Here is a 20,128-nt window from a genome sequence, read left to right on the forward strand (position 1 = left end):
TCACGCAACGCTATATTTTAGCGGTAATTACGAGACGATTTCACCGAAATTATTACAAAACAGTACCACAAGGAATACAAGTGAAATTAGATAAACATTTTTACTTGTTTTACTTTCAAGGCATTAAATTCACTGGCCCAAACGGGCAAGTCCCTGGTGAGTTCTGGTGGCCCTGTCACTCTAAAAAGTACATCCGGGCCAGCGGGCCATTTATAATGTCGACCCCTGATAGCTGATGTACAGTCCATAGCCGATCTACAAGAACATACGTAGCTGATGAGTGATGACCAGCCCATAGCTATGTTTGGCGTGTGATAGTGACGTACGGCAGCACGTAAATCAGGCATATGTACCACCGATGAGCAGGTTGGTGCCCTTTTCACGGCTGCCTCTGCCGCCGGCTGTGTGAGCGGGTGTTAATGCAACGCACACTGCGAAGCGCCGAGGATAAAAGGCGTCACAGAAAGACGCAGAGAGTTCACCACCATACATACACATGTAGTCTCAGTTCTTCAGCTGACTTCCTGCTCCAGGAACAATGGTCTACATTATGCAGGCCAGCTCATCTTATCAATGACTTTGAGACATTTCCCCGGACTCTCTGTAGGCCCAATCCATTCCCCTCACCCCCACCTGAACCAGAATGATTGCTCTTATATCTCGTTCCTCCTAGCCCGGGGGTCAGCAACCCGCGGCTCTTTAGCGCCACCCTAGTGGCTCCCTGGAGCTTTTTCAAAAATGTATGAAAATGGAAAAAGATGGGGGGGAAAAAATATTTTTTGTTTTAACGATTTTTTTATCGTCACTGTCAGGCAGAAACCTTGTATCTCCAAGTTTAAATTTGTATGTTTTTTTCGCAAAGTAAAAACCTGCTTCATCATGCAAGACTGACACACAAAAGTAGTGAAAACAGCAGATCTACAAGCACACAACGCCTCGCGGTGCGAGGCGTTGTGTGCTTGTAGATCGGCTGTTTTCACTAGTTTAGTTAATCTTTTAAATGATAAATACAAAACGAAGTTTTGGACATACAAGGTTTCCACCCGACAACGACGTTATAAAAGGCTTTCATAATTTTTTGCGGCTCCAGACAGATTTGATTTGTTTTTTTTTGGTCCAATATGGCTCTTTCAACATTTTGGGTTGCCGACCCCTGCTCCTAGCCCCATGTATGCACGTCTTTCAGATGGGGATCGAGGGGTGGGCACTCCTCCTTTGGCCTAGAACAGGGGTTCACAAACCTTTTTAGACTGTGACCCCCAAAATAAACATATTTGAACTGGGGAACCCCACCCTGACAAGCACTTTAATTGTAGGTATTACATTTAATGTGACTCGGTTCCACAGATAAATATTGTGAAAATAGCAGATCTACTGCGAGGCGTTGTGAGCAACAGAGCATGTACTGTAGATCTGCTATTTTCACAATGTCCGCCTCTTGCTTACTTAATATTTGACAGTTTGTACCGGTATATCCGCTATTTTTGAATAGCCAATGCTCAAATTCAAAGAATTACACGGATGCCATTCCCGGTCTTAATGGAAACCTCTTTCAACCTGCCGTTCATGTTTTTCGCAGGTTCGAGTCCAGATCCGGACGACCTTTGCTGTGTGTCGCTCCCCTTCTCTCCCCCCGTTTTCTGTCAGTCTGCTGTCCTGTTGAATGGAGGCATAGGGCCCCCCCCTAAAATAAATAAATATATTTATACGTTTGAGCTTGTAGATGTGCTATTATACATTTCTGGACATTTATTTTAGGGATGCCAGTGTGGTTAAGCGGTTAGTTCAAACACGCCAAAGAGGCATGCGCACCAATGTGGTAGGCAGGAAGTAACCTGCTGTGCCATTACTTCACTTCCTGCTACATTACCACCAAAAAGCTTCACTTGTGATTAGCCAAAGACATTGTGGGGGTGGGGGGCATTGGTGTTTGCCTGTTCCTATTTGCCTCCCTCCACCTCTCTTGCGCGCGCCCCCCCCCCCCCCACCTCAACCTCAACAAACATCAACAAACAGGGCTTCTTAAGTCCAACTCCAACTACATAACGCCAATCGGGCAGACGAACAAACAAACAAACAAGGTGGGGTCTGAAAAAATGCAAACAAATGTTAAGCTTGATGGAGAGAGGGGGGGAGAGAGAGAGAGAGAGAGAGAGAGAGAGAGTGGAAGGGAGGGTAAAAAAAAGCAGGTCCTCAGGGCTCTTTTCCACAGAGGCGTGTGACACTGGCTTTTTGAATAAATGTAGTGTGTGCTGCAGTGCCCTACAGAGCGCTGTTAATTTTGTCGACTGAAACTATGATGAAAAATGTTCGTCGACTGAATGAACACGAAATAAAAACTAAGCCATGATGAGTAAAACTTTAAGACTAAATATATAAATTCGTCAACATGTTAGGGAGGTACTATGGGGCTGTTAAGTATGACATCATTTTGTAGGCAGAGGAGAATTTCTGCCCCCAGTTTCTGTGAATCTTTTTACTATTTTTACTATTTACATATTTTTCTTCTCTTTGTTGTTGAAAGGAAAGTGCTAGAATTATACTTTAGTCGTTATTTTTTTCTCGGATCTGTTGAAATAGCGAGGGACAGAAAATGCTCTGGGGGCAGAGTTCTCCTCTGCCTACAAAATGATGTCACGGCTTAAAAGCCCGAAGAGTTCCAGCAGAACTAAAAGACAATTCATTTTATGTTTGGTTGTGCTCGGGTGTTGCGCAAAAAACAATGCAGATCTACAAGCTCACAACGTGTGGCGCTGCAGTACGTTGTGAGCTTGTAGATCTGCTATTTTCAGCATGCAACCAAGTGTAGGCATTACAACATCATCAAGGCCTGCCAAAATAATTGTTTGTCTGCAAAATCAATCACTGTACATTTAGTCGTCTAAAATCATATGATATTTAGTCGACTAAAACTAGACTAAACCTACAACATTTCAGGTGACTAAAATATGACTAAAAAACTAAATGAAAATGTATTCAAAAGACTAAGACTAAAACTAAATCAAAATGTGCTGTCAAAATTAACACTGCTACTGAGGTAGACAGATTGACAGACAGACCGGGTTCTGCTTCAATACAAACCTTTTTCACCACTTAGACCCAGCGGTGGAAAAAGTATTCACATTTGTTATTTAAGTAAAAGTATGAATACCACAATGCAGAAATACTCTGTTGCAGGGTTTGCTTTATTTATTTATTCATGCTTTTTCGGGTCTTTCAATATTACTTTTTATTGTTTGCTAATTTCAAGTAGTAAGCCTGCAGTGTTGGTGTTAATAAAGCATTAATACATTCTTTATTTTCCTTCAATAATTTGTTTCTTATTTGTATCTGGTGTGTAGGCGACACTTTTTCTTTACAATAGGAGAATGTAAGAATAACTTGATGCCTACTACAATAATAAATGATGATTAAAAAAGACAATACAAAAGACAAAGACTATTACATTCCCCTAAGAAGCCACGCCCACTTCCAAGTACATTCACGCCCACTTCACATCCACTTCAACTTAGTCTCGCGTAGCCAGACAACTATTCCACAATCTCTGAATGCTATATAGAGTCTGGAACAGCAGCTCCCGAACGGCGAGTAATGGAAACGAGCATTACCGTTCCAAAAAATATATTTTAAAATGTCATTTCTGCTAAGCAGCACGCTAAACATGCTTATATGATTTTTATTTATATAATGATAAATGTGTGTGATGTGAGACGGAAACGGAAGTGACGTGGGGGCTTCACTTCCGCTCTCATCTCGCACTCATCATTTCTTCCCCGGTCTGCCAGACTGTATGCTGGGAGCATTTGACCAAATCGCGGAGGCAACAGTCTGGCCACGCGAGACTAACTTCAACTCAACAGTAGAGCGTAGGTAGAGCATACGGTGTCGGGAGAACGTACGGAATACCGCCCATAACTCTATGCCGTCCACTCATTCGCTAGCCGTCGCCATGGTGCCAGCCTATAGAATAAACCTTCCGCGCTCCCAGGCTATGGGACCAGTGCCGTTCATTCGCTGGATCCCGTCGTCATGGTGACAAGCTATTCCGAAGCAGCTACGCACGCTACACTTCCACAGCACACGGAAAGTTACAGCAGACTAGAGTCCCGGCTACAACAACACAAGCATCAACACGTCTTTTTCTTCTCCAGTGACAATGACGACCATAAGCCCAGCTACTGCATGCATGCAACATTGCAACTCCAAGGAACGTGCATGTTTGGATTGAGCATACTTCTGCGTCTTGAATGCCTTGGATCGGCTGCGCCGTGCAGTGGCTATGTTTCGGGAAGTATGTCTGTGTATGTATTTGGGCACGCTCATCTGAGCCGAGAGTGTGTGTGTGTGTGTGTGTGTGTGTGTGTGTGTGTGTGTGTGTGTGTGTGTGTGTGTGTGTGTGTGTGTGTGTGTGTGTGTGCGTGTGTGCATGTGAGCACGCGAAGCGTGCGAACACTAGGATGAGCCCGCCAAAGGCGGGCGAAATTCTAGTTCCTTTACATACTTCTTTGTCCAAACAACTGGGAGCCCCAGGAGAGGGCCTAAGAGCCCCATGCGGCCCTAGAGCAGCAGTTTGCCTACCCCGGGCTTAGACCCTATACTTAGTTGACCCTATTCCCATGGGCCCAATAATACTTACACTAAATATCTTCGCAGAAAACAGCCAATCTACAAGCTCGTAAGGGTCACAGCTCGCAACGCGAATGACCTAAAATCCCCCCCACCTCCCCTAAAAAATAGGGACGTTCAGGAAGATGTGGATAACTCTTTCCGCTGCGTTACTTACTCCTCAATCGCAATCTTTCATATCTCACTGTGCGGGAGTGTGCGCGTCACAAGGGTGGAGAAAGTGGGACTGAGTTACTAGGGCCCAAGGTGGAGGGGCCTTAACTGTTCTGCTGCCCTTGACGACGCTCACCGTCAGTGAAAGGGTTAATACCATGGCGCCGTTGACGGCGAGGACTGTCAATCTTACTGTATATACAGTAAAGATATTATTACTTACTGTACGTCGCTCCGGTCCCGCCCGCATCAGTAATGTCCGCGATTTGTTTACAACGCACGTCGGGCGTGCACGCAAAGTTAACGTCCTCCATAGTAAATCCATTGAGAGGCCCATAAAGAGACTTCATTTTCTCCAAAAGGGACATTCTTATACAAAGGATGGTCTCCACTCTACATACTGTACACAAAAGCTGGGCGCAGCCATGTTCTCTTCTGGGCTCGCACTGTCATGTGACTAGATGACGTAATCGTTGCCGTCAAGTGATAATCCAAAAAAACAAAAACAACCCCTTTCCGGCCCTTCAAAATAATAGCGGCGGCCTATGGAGAAAACGGCGTGGCACCGAGGCACCAAGCAAACCTTCAGATTAAGAGGCAGTAGTTGTGTTAGTTATTTTACACTTTAGTTATTGAAAAATAGCAGATATACAAGCTCACAGAGGTGCTAGCTTGTAGATCTTCTATTTTTGAAAAAAAAAAATATATATATGTGCAAATCTTTGATAATATATATGCGGTGCCGCGTATATCTGCTATTTTTCAATAGTTAAAGCACAAAATGTGAGTGAATACTTGTACGCAGGGCCCAGAATTTGGTGCGACACCCCTGTGTCTCCCCGTGCGCGCCTCAAGTCCAAAAACCCTGCCACGCCTCCCTTTCTCTTTAGTTTTGACGGCGTGACAGGGAGGGGTTAACCTGGGGTGCATCAAAGTACTGCAATATTTACCTCAGGGTTTAGTCTGACCGACGGGGAGAGAAATCGACCCATTTAGACCTGAGGCCGATTCTAAAAACGCCTCCAGAAAACCCTGGATGTTGGCTAGTTATAAAGATTTACAGCAGATTTAGAGCAAAACTAAAGTTTGAGTGAATGGGTTGTAATCCCTCCACTGCAATATGTGGGGGGGTTCTTTTGTTAGATTTCCTGTGGGTACGATTTTTTAGATGTGCCATAGTAGCATAGTCTTAAATAACCACCTCAGCCCTATTTTCCAAAATGTCCAGAATTTTTCAATTAATAAAAGAAAAGAACGAAACTATAGACAAATAGGCTCGTCGGGGTTAAAAGGTGGTTAAAGCTATGGCCCTCTTTTTCTCCAGCTATGCCATAAGCAGCCACCCAGCTCCTTATGAACCCATGATGGTCATCATCATCATCATCATCGCTACTTTTATTAGACTGAAATAGATCTGTGTTCCACAACAGACACCCAGCACACAGAGAGCTGACTTTCATGTTTTACTGCTGTTGGAGACACTACGGACACATTTAGCTAAAATGAGAGCAAGAGAAAGAGCAGAGAGAGAGAGAGAGAGAGAGAGAGAGAGAGAGAGAGAGAGAGAGAGAGAAGAAAGACCACAACTGTTCATGCATTTCATCTTTCATAAACACACTCCCAAAACAGAGCCGTCTTTCCTGCCTGCCTATATACCGCCCGCTTCAACTCAATCAATCAATTACATCAATCAATCAATTAAAGCCTTTGCGATAATTTACGAGGGGGAAAAACACGCGTTAGCGCCAACAAGACATGCTAGTCGGGACGATGGAACCATCATGGCTGTAGTGTGTGTGTGTGTTGTGTGTGTGTGGGGGGGGGGGGGGGGGGGGGGGGCTGAGAAAAACAAACTAATTGTTGTACTTGTAATGTATCATCATTCTGAGGGGGGAATGTACTTTTCGGCATGCACACAGCAGATGGCTTTGCCCAGATCAGCGCTTGGAGGGGATCCACTGGGTGTCCAAAAGTGCAGCCCGCGGGTGTTTTAATATTTTCTAATGGGGCATAAAAAATATAAAACAAAATTTTAAATAGGGCAAATACCTCAATATCGATATTGTAACGATCATATTGTACTGTGACGATGATGATATCCATTTTGTTTTTTACTGCCAAATTTGAAAGTATAAAATAGAGCTGATGAATGAAACCAGATAAAGAAGACAACACATGTTATATATCGTCTTTGTCAGGTGGAAACCTCGTATCTCCAAGTTTCAAATGTGTACGTTCTTTCACAAAGTAAAGCACTGCTTCATCGTACAAGGCCATCGCACAAAAGTAGTGAAAACAGCTGATCTACAAGCACACAACGCCTCGCACTGCGAGGCGTTGTGTGCTTGTAAATCGGCTGTTTTCACTAGTTTAAATCATTTTTAAAATGAAAAATATAAAACGAACGGTTTTGGACATACAAGGTTTTCACCCGACAGCGACGATATCACAACATTACGGTATCCCAAATCCCACAAGATAGTCTCAGAATCATGATGTAGATATGATATAGACATACCGTAGATATGTGGATATACAGTACTTCCCCAGCCTAAATCCTACTAGAATTCCACGGCACCGTGGGACCTCCCTGTCTATTTCAAAAGTGCTCACCCACTCCCAGACCCTAGCTCCCCTCTACTGCAGGGTTCCCCAATTAGTTTTCCCCAAGGGCCGAATTATGTCTAGGGTACCAAGCCGAGGGCCACAACATTGCAGGGGGCGACGGTGGCGTTCCCACTACTCCAGCGACAGTTTTCGTCGTTGTCGGGTGAAAACCTTGTATGTCCAAAATGTTTTGAATTTATCATTTTAAAAATGATTTAAACTAGTGAAGACATCCGATCTACAAGCACACAACGCCTCGCGGTGCGAGGCGTTGATCTGCTGTTTTCACTACTTTTGTGCGACGGCCTTGAATGATTTGCGAAAGAACGTACAAGTTTGGAGATACGAGATTTCCACCCGACAACGACGATATACTAGTGTTGTTGCTGCTCTTATAACACCATTATTACAGGGGTTGGTGTATGCCAGACAGTAGCCCCCCGCGGGCCACAAATGGCCCGCTGGCCGCCTATTGGGGAACCCTGCTCTACTGTATTATGGTAGATTTATCAGGGCAAGAAGGGAACTGTCCTGCCAGGCTGCCACTGAAGAGAGCTATTGGAGTCGCACATGTTCTACACATGTTCTAAGGCAAGTTAAGTCTAAGTTACACTTAGTTGTGTGCCTGTGTCGTGCTCAGTAAATAGCAGATCTACAAGCTCGCAACTCATCATGAATGTAACGCCTTGTGAGCTTGTATATCTGCTATTTACGGGAGGCAACACCAGAGTGCAACTACTGTAAATATAAATCAGGCTTTAGCCAACAATTCTTGGCCCTTAGCTATTGTAAATACTAGACCGTGAACGATGCAAGTTTAGAATGATGCAAGGTGGAAATGCATGCCCCACTCAGTTACTGTATGCAATACCCGGCTTGTATCCGTTGTCAGAGTACCCGTTGTACCCGTCTGTCTGTCTGTCTGTCTGTAATATCCCTTTTATGCCCATCTGCAGAGGAAAACGTGTATGTCTTTTGCACCGAAAACATCACAATTCAAACCCCCACCGCGGTGAGTTTTCTCATGACTTGACAACGAGGCTGGCACACCGACAGCAAAGCCTTGAGGCTTGTGAGGTGTACCCGAGCTAGCCAGTAACTAGAGTGAGTGTGAGGTGTACCCGAGCTAGCCAGTAACTAGAGTGAGTGAGAGGTGTACCCGAGCTAGCCAGTAACTAGAGTGAGTGAGAGGTGTACCCGAGCTAGCCAGTAACTAGAGTGAGTGTGAGGTGTACCCGAGCTAGCCAGTAACTAGAGTGAGTGAGAGGTGTACCCGAGCTAGCCAGTAACTAGAGTGAGTGTGAGGTGTACCCGAGCTAGCCAGTAACTAGAGTGAGTGTGAGGTGTACCCGAGCTAGCCAGTAACTAGAGTGAGTGAGAGGTGTACCCGAGCTAGCCAGTAACTAGAGTGAGTGTGAGGTGTACCCGAGCTAGCCAGTAACTAGAGTGAGTGAGAGGTGTACCCGAGCTAGCCAGTAACTAGAGTGAGTGAGAGGTGTACCCGAGCTAGCCAGTAACTAGAGTGAGTGTGAGGTGTACCCGAGCTAGCCAGTAACTAGAGTGAGTGAGAGGTGTACCCGAGCTAGCCAGTAACTAGAGTGAGTGTGAGGTGTACCCGAGCTAGCCAGTAACTAGAGTGAGTGTGAGGTGTACCCGAGCTAGCCAGTAACTAGAGTGAGTGAGAGGTGTACCCGAGCTAGCCAGTAACTAGAGTGAGTGAGAGGTGTACCCGAGCTAGCCAGTAACTAGAGTGAGTGTGAGGTGTACCCGAGCTAGCCAGTAACTAGAGTGAGTGTGAGGTGTACCCGAGCTAGCCAGTAACTAGAGTGAGTGTGAGGTGTACCCGAGCTAGCCAGTAACTAGAATGAGTGTGAGGTGTACCCGAGCTAGCCAGTAACTAGAGTGAGTGAGAGGTGTACCCGAGCTAGCCAGTAACTAGAGTGAGTGTGAGGTGTACCCGAGCTAGCCAGTAACTAGAGTGAGTGTGAGGTGTACCCGAGCTAGCCAGTAACTAGAGTGAGTGTGAGGTGTACCCGAGCTAGCCAGTAACTAGAGTGAGTGTGAGGTGTACCCGAGCTAGCCAGTAACTAGAGTGAGTGAGAGGTGTACCCGAGCTAGCCAGTAACTAGAGTGAGTGTGAGGTGTACCCGAGCTAGCCAGTAACTAGAGTGAGTGAGAGGTGTACCCGAGCTAGCCAGTAACTAGAGTGAGTGAGAGGTGTACCCGAGCTAGCCAGTAACTAGAGTGAGTGTGAGGTGTACCCGAGCTAGCCAGTAACTAGAGTGAGTGAGAGGTGTACCCGAGCTAGCCAGTAACTAGAGTGAGTGTGAGGTGTACCCGAGCTAGCCAGTAACTAGAGTGAGTGTGAGGTGTACCCGAGCTAGCCAGTAACTAGAGTGAGTGAGAGGTGTACCCGAGCTAGCCAGTAACTAGAGTGAGTGTGAGGTGTACCCGAGCTAGCCAGTAACTAGAGTGAGTGTGAGGTGTACCCGAGCTAGCCAGTAACTAGAGTGAGTGTGAGGTGTACCCGAGCTAGCCAGTAACTAGAGTGAGTGTGAGGTGTACCCGAGCTAGCCAGTAACTAGAGTGAGTGTGAGGTGTACCCGAGCTAGCCAGTAACTAGAGTGAGTGAGAGGTGTACCCGAGCTAGCCAGTAACTAGAGTGAGTGAGAGGTGTACCCGAGCTAGCCAGTAACTAGAGTGAGTGAGAGGTGTACCCGAGCTAGCCAGTAACTAGAGTGAGTGTGAGGTGTACCCGAGCTAGCCAGTAACTAGAGTGAGTGAGAGGTGTACCCGAGCTAGCCAGTAACTAGAGTGAGTGAGAGGTGTACCCGAGCTAGCCAGTAACTAGAGTGAGTGTGAGGTGTACCCGAGCTAGCCAGTAACTAGAGTGAGTGTGAGGTGTACCCGAGCTAGCCAGTAACTAGAGTGAGTGTGAGGTGTACCCGAGCTAGCCAGTAACTAGAGTGAGTGTGAGGTGTACCCGAGCTAGCCAGTAACTAGAGTGAGTGAGAGGTGTACCCGAGCTAGCCAGTAACTAGAGTGAGTGAGAGGTGTACCCGAGCTAGCCAGTAACTAGAGTGAGTGTGAGGTGTACCCGAGCTAGCCAGTAACTAGAGTGAGTGTGAGGTGTACCCGAGCTAGCCAGTAACTAGAGTGAGTGAGAGGTGTACCCGAGCTAGCCAGTAACTAGAGTGAGTGTGAGGTGTACCCGAGCTAGCCAGTAACTAGAGTGAGTGAGAGGTGTACCCGAGCTAGCCAGTAACTAGACTGAGTGAGAGGTGTACCCGAGCTAGCCAGTAACTAGAGTGAGTGAGAGGTGTACCCGAGCTAGCCAGTAACTAGAGTGAGTGAGAGGTGTACCCGAGCTAGCCAGTAACTAGAGTGAGTGTGAGGTGTACCCGAGCTAGCCAGTAACTAGAGTGAGTGTGAGGTGTACCCGAGCTAGCCAGTAACTAGAGTGAGTGAGAGGTGTACCCGAGCTAGCCAGTAACTAGAGTGAGTGTGAGGTGTACCCGAGCTAGCCAGTAACTAGAGTGAGTGTGAGGTGTACCCGAGCTAGCCAGTAACTAGAGTGAGTGTGAGGTGTACCCGAGCTAGCCAGTAACTAGAGTGAGTGAGAGGTGTACCCGAGCTAGCCAGTAACTAGAGTGAGTGTGAGGTGTACCCGAGCTAGCCAGTAACTAGAGTGAGTGAGAGGTGTACCCGAGCTAGCCAGTAACTAGAGTGAGTGTGAGGTGTACCCGAGCTAGCCAGTAACTAGACTGAGTGCCCGCGCTGAGCAGCTCACACACGTGGACGAGTGCGCCGTCCGGGGTGGCAAGCCGCGGTGAACATACTGTAATAGCATACATTAGCAGGCTAGCTAGGTAGCTAGTAGCTACATAATGTAAAAGGACTACAACTTCCACCCAGCCAAAGGTAGGACAGCATAGCCAATGAAAAGATGGGCATGGTTTGCAAACTTTTCATACACGCGTCGGCCCGCCCATCTATATGTATGTGTTAGACTTTAACGCGTATGTAAAGAGTCCCTGGGAAAAATTTAAAGAAAAGTAATTTCCCCTCCCTGATGACAACACTCCCTTTTCCTGAATCCCTGTTGGACTTGCTTTGGAGAAGTAGAACTAGATATAGCAGCAACTGTAGCCTTGATAGCTACCGTGTGCAGAGAGGACTCCTAACCACAACCTACACTACATTGGCCTTCACAGCAGTCTGCGCAAAAAGAAATAACCAAAGCAACCACTTAAAAATCAAACCTCGGTTCGAAGTGGAGCGGTGAATTTGAGCAGCTGTACCCTATGTGAGTGAATGAGTGAGTGAGTGAGTAAACTGTGCCTGTGAGTGAGTGGTGAGTGTGCCTGGCCTGCACAAAACAGCGCCCCTCCTTTAACTAGTGTGTTGTGTGTGGCCACTCAAGGTATTGCCAGGCTACGGACACGGCCAGCCAGCCACCCAGCCACCCACCCACCCACCCACCCACGGACATACCTGTCTATTGGGAGCGCTTTCACCGCTCCAAAAACCCTGTATACTTTGTTGACCACCAGAGTCCCCCTGGCCCTGGGGTCTATAAAAGGTGGGTAACAGGCCGATGTGAGCTTGTGGATATGATATTGTTGGTGAAAGTTTGCAACCAGAATAGGGACCCTAGGGCATTGGTTGACAAAGTGTGGTCTGGGGACCCGCGGGGTCCTTGGGGAGGTTCCATGGGGTCCCCAGCAAAAGTAGTTAATATATCACAATCATTTTAATACCCTACCAGTCAAAAGTTTGGACTCAATGTGTGAGAAGCTGTGTTCAAACGTTTGACTGGTAAAACCCTGTGCTAGATACATGCATACATACATACACTACCTACCTCTTCACTTTACATGAAAGAGGTGCAACGTAGTGGGCGGGTGGGGCGGTGGGTGCTGGCTTGTTTTGAAACATAATAGCTTGTTATTGTAATACGAAAGGGGATCAAAACTGCTCACACACTGTTGGACTCCATGCAGTTGACGAATAGTTTTTATTAAGTGCCTGTGTAACGTTTTAAGCTCTGATCCTCATCAGACATGGATAACAATGAGAGACACCCTCTTTAATACCAACAGTCAAATGATGTGGAGATTCTCAAGGAACGCATTGCACCCGTTTGTAGGTAATAAATAAGATGAGAATGCGATTTTTGGGGCAGATACCGATCACCGATCAACTGGAACTGGATATTCATCAACTGGAACAGGATATTCCCGATCACAGCATCAAATCCATAAATTCTTCTATTTATTGTGTTACTGTAGCAGCATTTATATATTTAATGATTCTTCTTACAAAACATTGACATTGTATATTAAGTATAAACATTAGGAGATTGCAGGCTGAGGTCCTTTAGTATCCAATTCAACTTGTAGGAGATGAAGCTGAGGTTACATTCAGTCCCACAGAATGATAAATATTATGAAAATAGCTGATCTAGCTTGTAGATTGGCAAAGCCGATACCGATCAAAGCCGATAGAGGCATTATCGGCCGATCGCGATCACTCAACGATCAATCGGCACATCTCTAAATGCAACATGTCATCAACCAGGCAAGAGTATCCCCCAAATTGGCACCCAATTTGGGGGACACAGCTAAACGAAAGCGCACAGTGCTAATGGGTGGTATTAAGGCTCTGAATTAGTCATGGGTGTGTTTTGGGGCATTACATTAATTAAATCAGAAGTTAGGAACCATCACCTTTTGGAAGCAGCTGCGCCTTCATCACAGCGCAATGGTATTGAAAGGGTGAAACGGTATTGTAGGAGATGCAAACTGCTGAGGAAAATTGAAAGCAACAGGGCTTTAATTGACTGATTGATGTAATTGATTGAGTTGAAGCGGGCGGTATATAGGCAGGAAAGACGGCTCTGTTTTGATCATGATTTCTGATATTGCTTCTGCATTCTGACATTCTGCTTTTGAGGGGGTCTGGAACATTTGCCAATGCCAGTCCACAGTGGCAATTTCAGTATATAAATAAGACTGTTGGTTTTAATAATTCCTTTGATATCAAATGCACCTCCTGGTGTGTGGATGATGACTGTTTTCGGTTGTGTTTGTGCATGTTTTTTCCCTCATCAGTTGTTATTGTAATAGCCCTGGTTTATTATAAGGCCCACCGATCACATAATGCAGCTCCGGGGTCACAGACAGCGACGCACAAATTTAGCTGTGGTTGTGGCAGACTTAACTTCTGGATCTGGCAAACACAACTTCAGGATCAAACGCACTTTTGTCTTATAACAGAAAACAGGATCTATTCTATAACAGCAAAAAGTAGGTCTCGATGGAAGCGAAGACACACTTCTCATCTTCCAAGGCAACACTAAACCACAATGACCTACTAACCGTACCGTATATATTATCTTCTACACAAAATACAAATAAATGCAAGCGGACGAGAGAGAGCATTTAAGAGATCTAGGAGTCCACTCCATAGTGGCTGTGACCTTCTACACTGGCTCTTGGCATATCAGATGGACACTACGCTGTAACGCTGCTTTTAAATAGCAGTCAGAAGCTCATTTGAATTTGCTCCACTTCAGTTGACAGGGGATGTGTAGCGGCTAGCATAACCACCGCGTAGCCATCGCAGCGACATTTGTTTCCATTTTGCATAGATGGCCATTTCTGTTGGCTCATTGTTTTCCATAGGATAGGGTTATTATTGTTATCCCTGACCCCCCCCCCCCCCCCCCCCCCCGTTAGGTAGAAGAAAATAAAACCAAATTGAGAGTATGTGCCAAGACTTTAGAAGAGCTCTAATCAGCTGTTCGCTCACTTTTTTTTTTTGGTTAACTATTTTGAGTGACAGTGTTATCATCATCATCATTGGGCCACTCCTGAGTCGAGGGCACAGACTCACATCTAAGTGTGAATTTAACTCAAAGAGGGAGCAAATGAAACCCGTCCATTTGGTTCCATTTTTACAGTGCGTACATGACAGCCTCATAAGGGTCCGTTCGGTCCCTGACACCAACTTAGCTGGGGACCCCCATTTGCAGTTGTACACTCTCTCCAAGTTAAACCAACACTGATGACTCTACTGTGAAAAGATGCACACACGACGATGTCCATCCCCCTTTTTCAAAGCGGTGCCAACAGGTGAATGCCACAGGTCACCGCTTTGGCTGCGTTCCCGCGCAGGCCGTATTGGATATCAAGCCCAGTGACAATGTGGTGGTGACACTGATGACATAAGTGAAGCCTGAGAAGTGATGACAAGCGCAGACACACCAAACAGAGCCATGTTGTTCCCCCCATCCCAGCCCGGGCCCGGGCCTGGGAACTCACTGCTGGACCGACGGCCCTCCCTTCCCCTCCCCCTCCCCTCCCCTCCCCTCACCGCACAGCACACGGACCCTCGGCACAACGCGACACCTCGACGTTACAGTAACACGGCCCGCGAGTGAGCGCTGTCCTGTTATGGCCCATGCGTACTCCACTTTTAGAGACACATTTACTTTGGTTCGGCTCTGTCTAAACTACAGTATGGCGTCATTCAGAGGTTCGGGAGGAGGGGGGCGGGTACTGCCCTACCCCATTAAGACCTGAGGTCGATTCTACAAACGCCTTCTGAAAGGTATACTGTAGTTCTCAAACTTTTTGGGTCAAGGACCCCCCATATATATATATAGATATATATATACAAATAATGTCACCAGTTTTACAGCCGGCAATTCCTAACTTCATTCCTCGCCTAAATTCAAACCCATGTCTGGCCGTGTGAGAGACGCTCAGCCAAGAGGCACCACCCGCTACGACCACGGGGGAGACGTTGCACTTATGAGCTCTTTTAGACCGCACGCGACTCGTCAACTGGTAGGTGTCCTACCCAACACCAGGGTGTAAATGTCTCCGTGGGAAGAGCAGGGAGAGACCACCTTCCACCCTCTGCAGATGTGTTAGTTGTAATTGTGGCAACATACGCCACCACACAGATTGGTTAAAGTAACGCTCTATTCATGATACAATAAGTACCAGATTGCAAGCTTTAATCCCTAATTCCCTCATTACGTTGTTAAATAAACTTGCTGGGAGGGCTGCAGGACCGGGAAAATGTCACATCAAGATGCAAAGCGGAAACTAACAATACTGCGACATAGTACGGTATATGTAATTGTGTGGATTCCCCCTGGGAGGACACCTAAAGCAGGGGTTCCCAAACTCTTTTGGCTCAGGGCACCCCTATAAATATTATTTTCATCCGAGGCGCCCCTACATTATATTCATCATTTTCACTCCCAACACCTTATATTTATGCCATATTTTAGCGATTATGTTGCGAGGAAAACGGTGAGATAATAGCCATTTTGATTAGAACTGACTGAAAATAACTTTGTACTTCAAGTTTAAAAAATGTTATGTGTCCAAACATTATCTCGCGGCACCCCTGGACTGCCATCACGGCACCCCAGGGTGCCCCGTCCGTCACCCACTTTGAAAACCCCTGACCTAAAGGGTACTTCTCTAAACCGCCAGGCCTGACACCTAAAACAACCAACCAATCTATACAAAGGATGAAATGCATTCCGACTGTCTCCCACAGTCGGGATGTTACATTGTTGTACCCTAGTATACGTACAAACCCATTAAGACCTTGGGGCCGATTGTATAAATGCATTCTAAATCAGTCAGTATAGTTCTCAAACTTTCAAGATTTTGCGGCACTAAGTGACGCGCTGTGAGCTTGTACATCTCGTACACTTAAAATTTATATTTGGGTAAACATAATAATGTTAATAATATCCTGACCTTTTATCTATATTGCTATACAGCCTACAACACTAGTGCCAACAGAAGTTATTTAGCAGCTTAATTATTAAATGTTAACAGGCACACGTTAACATCTCCGCTGCATGTAACAGCAAAAGAAATGCCGATCTAAAAATGATATCACTGACAAAAGTGTTACGTTTTAACGCATACCGTACATTATTACGCGCTGTAACAGAATATGAAAGCTGCCGTCTCCTACACAGTATGATTCCCGTGACTGTTTGCCGCGACAGTTCACTCCAAACAAGGAAGACTTTCAAAAATTATGTAAAACATTATCTGCATTTCCAACATGTGACCCATGGCGCTTATCAGAGAGCTCATCACAGCCAACAGGAATCCCATGTCTTTCCACTTGCATTCAAATCCAAAATAACCAGGTGCACAATCAAGCACATTGTGTTAAGTTAACGTCTCAAACCCAGCCTCAGTTGTTGATAGTTAGGAACCAAATGGACCCTTTACATCCGGGGCTGTATGTATCTCTGAGAGTGTACAAATTGAACCAGATGGACCCTTAACGCGTCCACTTGGTCCCATTTGCATGCTCTCTCAGAGTCAAATGAACACTGACGATTTTTTTGCCGTGTGCTAGGATGGGCTAACTGTGTTGATCACCAGCAAGTTGCCCGTTTTCCAATCTACCCTCTACAGATACGCACAAAACAATGCCTCTAGCTTTGTATCGTTGAAAGGGCCCAAAAAAACCTAAGATAAAAGAAGCCTGGTGGAATTTCATCCGTTATAGATAATTAGGACTGATACCCCTCCCTGAGAGCACTGTGCTAAAATCTCCATTGTTAGGTGATCCAACCCGACACAATCTCTCTTGTTGTTACTGTAAGACTCACGCACATTCTGACTGCGCGCGCACACACACACACACACACACACACACACACACACACACACACACACACACACACACACACACACACACACACACACACACACACACACACACACACACACACACACACACACACACACACACACACACACACACACACACACACACAGCCATGCACGCTCAAGTAAGCAAGCTAGCCTGCACACACACACACCACACTGTCCTTCTGCACGAGGGACAACAAACAAAACAAAACAAAACAAAACAAACTGTCAAGTTCGTCGACATCTTACCTGTGTATATTCAAAATCGGAGACTGGTGCTATGCTTTTGATGTATTCGATTCTGAACTGGTCCTCTGGGTTGGCTAGCGGGACTGGAGGTATTAAAGTGCTCATCGCAGACACTATAGTCTACAAAGCAGAAGTTTGGGGGAGAGGGGAAAACACACAGACACACACACACAAGAATTAAGCAGGATAAATACAGGATACATCAAATCATAAGCCTGTCTAATCAGTTAAATGGGATTGCCATGTTCAACAGACAAAACTGCACTACAACAGTGGTTCTCAACCTGTGGGTCAGGACCTCTAGGGTCATGATCTCATGATTATATATACAGTATATATATATATATATAGGAGGGGGGTCCCCAGATGACAGTGACGTGACAATTTCAAGGACTTTTAAGACCTTTTAAAAAAGACCATTACTGCATCAAAGGTGATCAACAAACTATGGTATAAAAACTGGTCAAACATTGGCCAAATTGTATAAAAAAAAATGTTTTAAAAAAAATAGCCGATCTACACGTTCACAACGCCTCACAATGCGTAGATCTGCTATTTTCAAATATTTATCTGTGGAACAGAGTCAAACAAAATGTAATGCCTTTACTCCTACATTCCAAGTGCTTATTCAGGATGGGGGGTCCCCACAGTTCAAATATGATTCTTTTTGGGGGGTCAGGGCCTGAAAAGGTTGAGAACCACTGCACTATGACAGAGAGTCAGGGCACTCTTTGATCAAAAGGGCAGAATGACACAAATGACACTCACCACTATGGCATCCTTCACGTTTTTCCGAATATCTTGGATTTTCTGTTTCTTTTCTCTGCATTGGGGGGACAAAGTACACAGGCCACGATCACAGACGTGACAAACTGATACAATCGCTAAGACATATCAGATACGGTACAAAGGTAGTAGTAGCCAACAGTAAGCTAGAGATTACTGCAATCAAGATACTGCGAGAGTGAGACAATTTCAGGACAGCAGGACGGCCTGTTTCAAATGACCACTGGTATGATCAATGCCATCCATGGCAGGGCCTTGCAGCAAAACAAATCATCAATAGGGGCCTATCGAATCCATACCTAACACCCTTTCACATGAAACAGTTGCTTATATGTGACATCTATGCAGCACTCATGAAATCCCCTGGCTTGCACATGCACAGTTAACCTCTTTACCAGTACTGTCGTAGGGACAAATAGCAACAACAAAAAAATAGCCAATCTGCAAGCTCACAATGTGTGGCACGGGGAAGCATTGTGAGCTTGTAGATCTGCTGTTTTATTGAATATATATATATATATATATATATATATATATATATATAGGCCTATAAATATTGGAACATTTTATAATGACATGCCCAAAATAGGGGCAACCGAGGGTTCAAGTGGTTCAATCTAAAATTGGAAGAAATGGTGAGATATCAGCTGCTTGAGGCTTTGGACCGCTCTGGGCCCGGTGCCTGCAATGGAAACCCATTCAGCCCTCACCTCCACACGCACTGTCACTGATCGAGGACTGAGACAGCAAATAATAAGCGTCAATACTGACACTAATAGCAACATTGTTGTTGTCTAATAAACAACACACACACATGCATATTATCTGTGTTATAATAAGAAGGCTATTGAATAACACTCACTCTGCGTTGAATCCGTTGACGTGTAGGATTCGCATCTGCTTCACAATGGTGCTTTTTCCGGACTCTCCAGCACCTTCGAAAAATGGGACCACATATAACACATGATATCGTTACAAAAAATACATATAGCCTATACAAAACAAATAAAACCCAATAAATAACAACGCCATCCCGGTGGACGTGAAACCCCAACAAATGTTTTCCAAATGCGAAGCTATAATTGTAGGTTTTGTGGGGCTTCTGCTTCTTTTCCATCAATATATCCACCCCCATGACATATTATTGCAAGCGCTGTCAAACGGGCTACGTGTTCAGCAAAAAAAGAAGAAAAAAAAGAAGAAGAAAAAAACAGAGAGATAGAGGCTCATTGTGGAAATAGCATTTCTGCAAACATAATCTTTTGAACGCAGCTCTTACCCAGTAATAACAGCCTGTGCGTGGCTTTATATGCTTGCCTCTCTTTTTGCAACTGTTTCTCGATTTTTTTATTCGCCTCCCGTTGTGCTTTTTCGTCGATGCGTTGATCTTCAGTCTTGCTGTTGCCCAAACAACCCATCTTCCAGAAAGCCTGTTTTAGCCCTTCGTCGTAAACCGAAAATATATATATGTATATAAAACGTAATACCTAAAAAAAGGGGGGGAGGGGGGACAGAAATAAAACGGTAAAATGTGGGAGCCGATCGGCTTTCTCCGTCGGTCGGGTCGGCACTAAAAGGGAGGAATACGTTCTCTCTCTCCCCGTTACGATTCCGTTTTAGCCGCAACCAACCGGACCTTCTTCGGCATCCGAGTCATCCGAAGCCAGTTCTTGATTTTACACACGCACAAACAAGGGGGGGAAAACCGAGCCTTTTAAAAAAAAAAAATACAAATATACGACCCCCCTCAAAAAAGGCGATCCAGAGAGGGGATTTCAATAATGTGGGAGATCCAGTCCAAAAACGGATCCCCTTATGATCGCTCCTTCCACCTCTCTCTGTATTTTTCTATCTGGATTTCTATCAGTTATTTTGTGTCTCTTTAACTCAGCACTGCCTCCCTCTGTGGCACCAGGAAGTAACAATGTAGCCGTGTGGAAAGAAGAGAAGAAAAAAAAAGCCCTCCTCGCGTTAGTTACAATGTAACAACGCCGCCGCCGCAC

At 45.5% G+C, this 20,128-nt stretch overlaps 1 protein-coding gene across 2 annotated transcripts in view; it reads right to left on the reverse strand.

The window, feature by feature from the left end:
* LOC308285362 (guanine nucleotide-binding protein G(olf) subunit alpha) overlaps window positions 1-20,128 on the reverse strand; it is a gene marked incomplete at its 5' end in the record, with an annotated part of 107,121 nt that overhangs the window by 78,169 nt on the left and 8,824 nt on the right. The window contains 4 exons of one of the 2 annotated variants that reach the window (XM_080726089.1): window positions 17,340-17,459; window positions 18,108-18,162; window positions 18,988-19,060; window positions 19,405-19,543. In XM_080726089.1, coding sequence (XP_080582215.1) covers window positions 17,340-17,459; window positions 18,108-18,162; window positions 18,988-19,060; window positions 19,405-19,543 — 387 coding nt within the window. Of the gene's footprint in view, window positions 1-17,339; window positions 17,460-18,107; window positions 18,163-18,987; window positions 19,061-19,404; window positions 19,544-20,128 lie in introns of those variants that run through there. The other variant, XM_080726088.1, reaches the window with a different exon arrangement.

The sequence above is a fragment of the Nannobrachium achirus genome (genome assembly GCF_963921795.1).
Source record: "Nannobrachium achirus genome assembly, chromosome: 5".
Lineage (NCBI taxonomy): Eukaryota > Metazoa > Chordata > Actinopteri > Myctophiformes > Myctophidae > Nannobrachium > Nannobrachium achirus.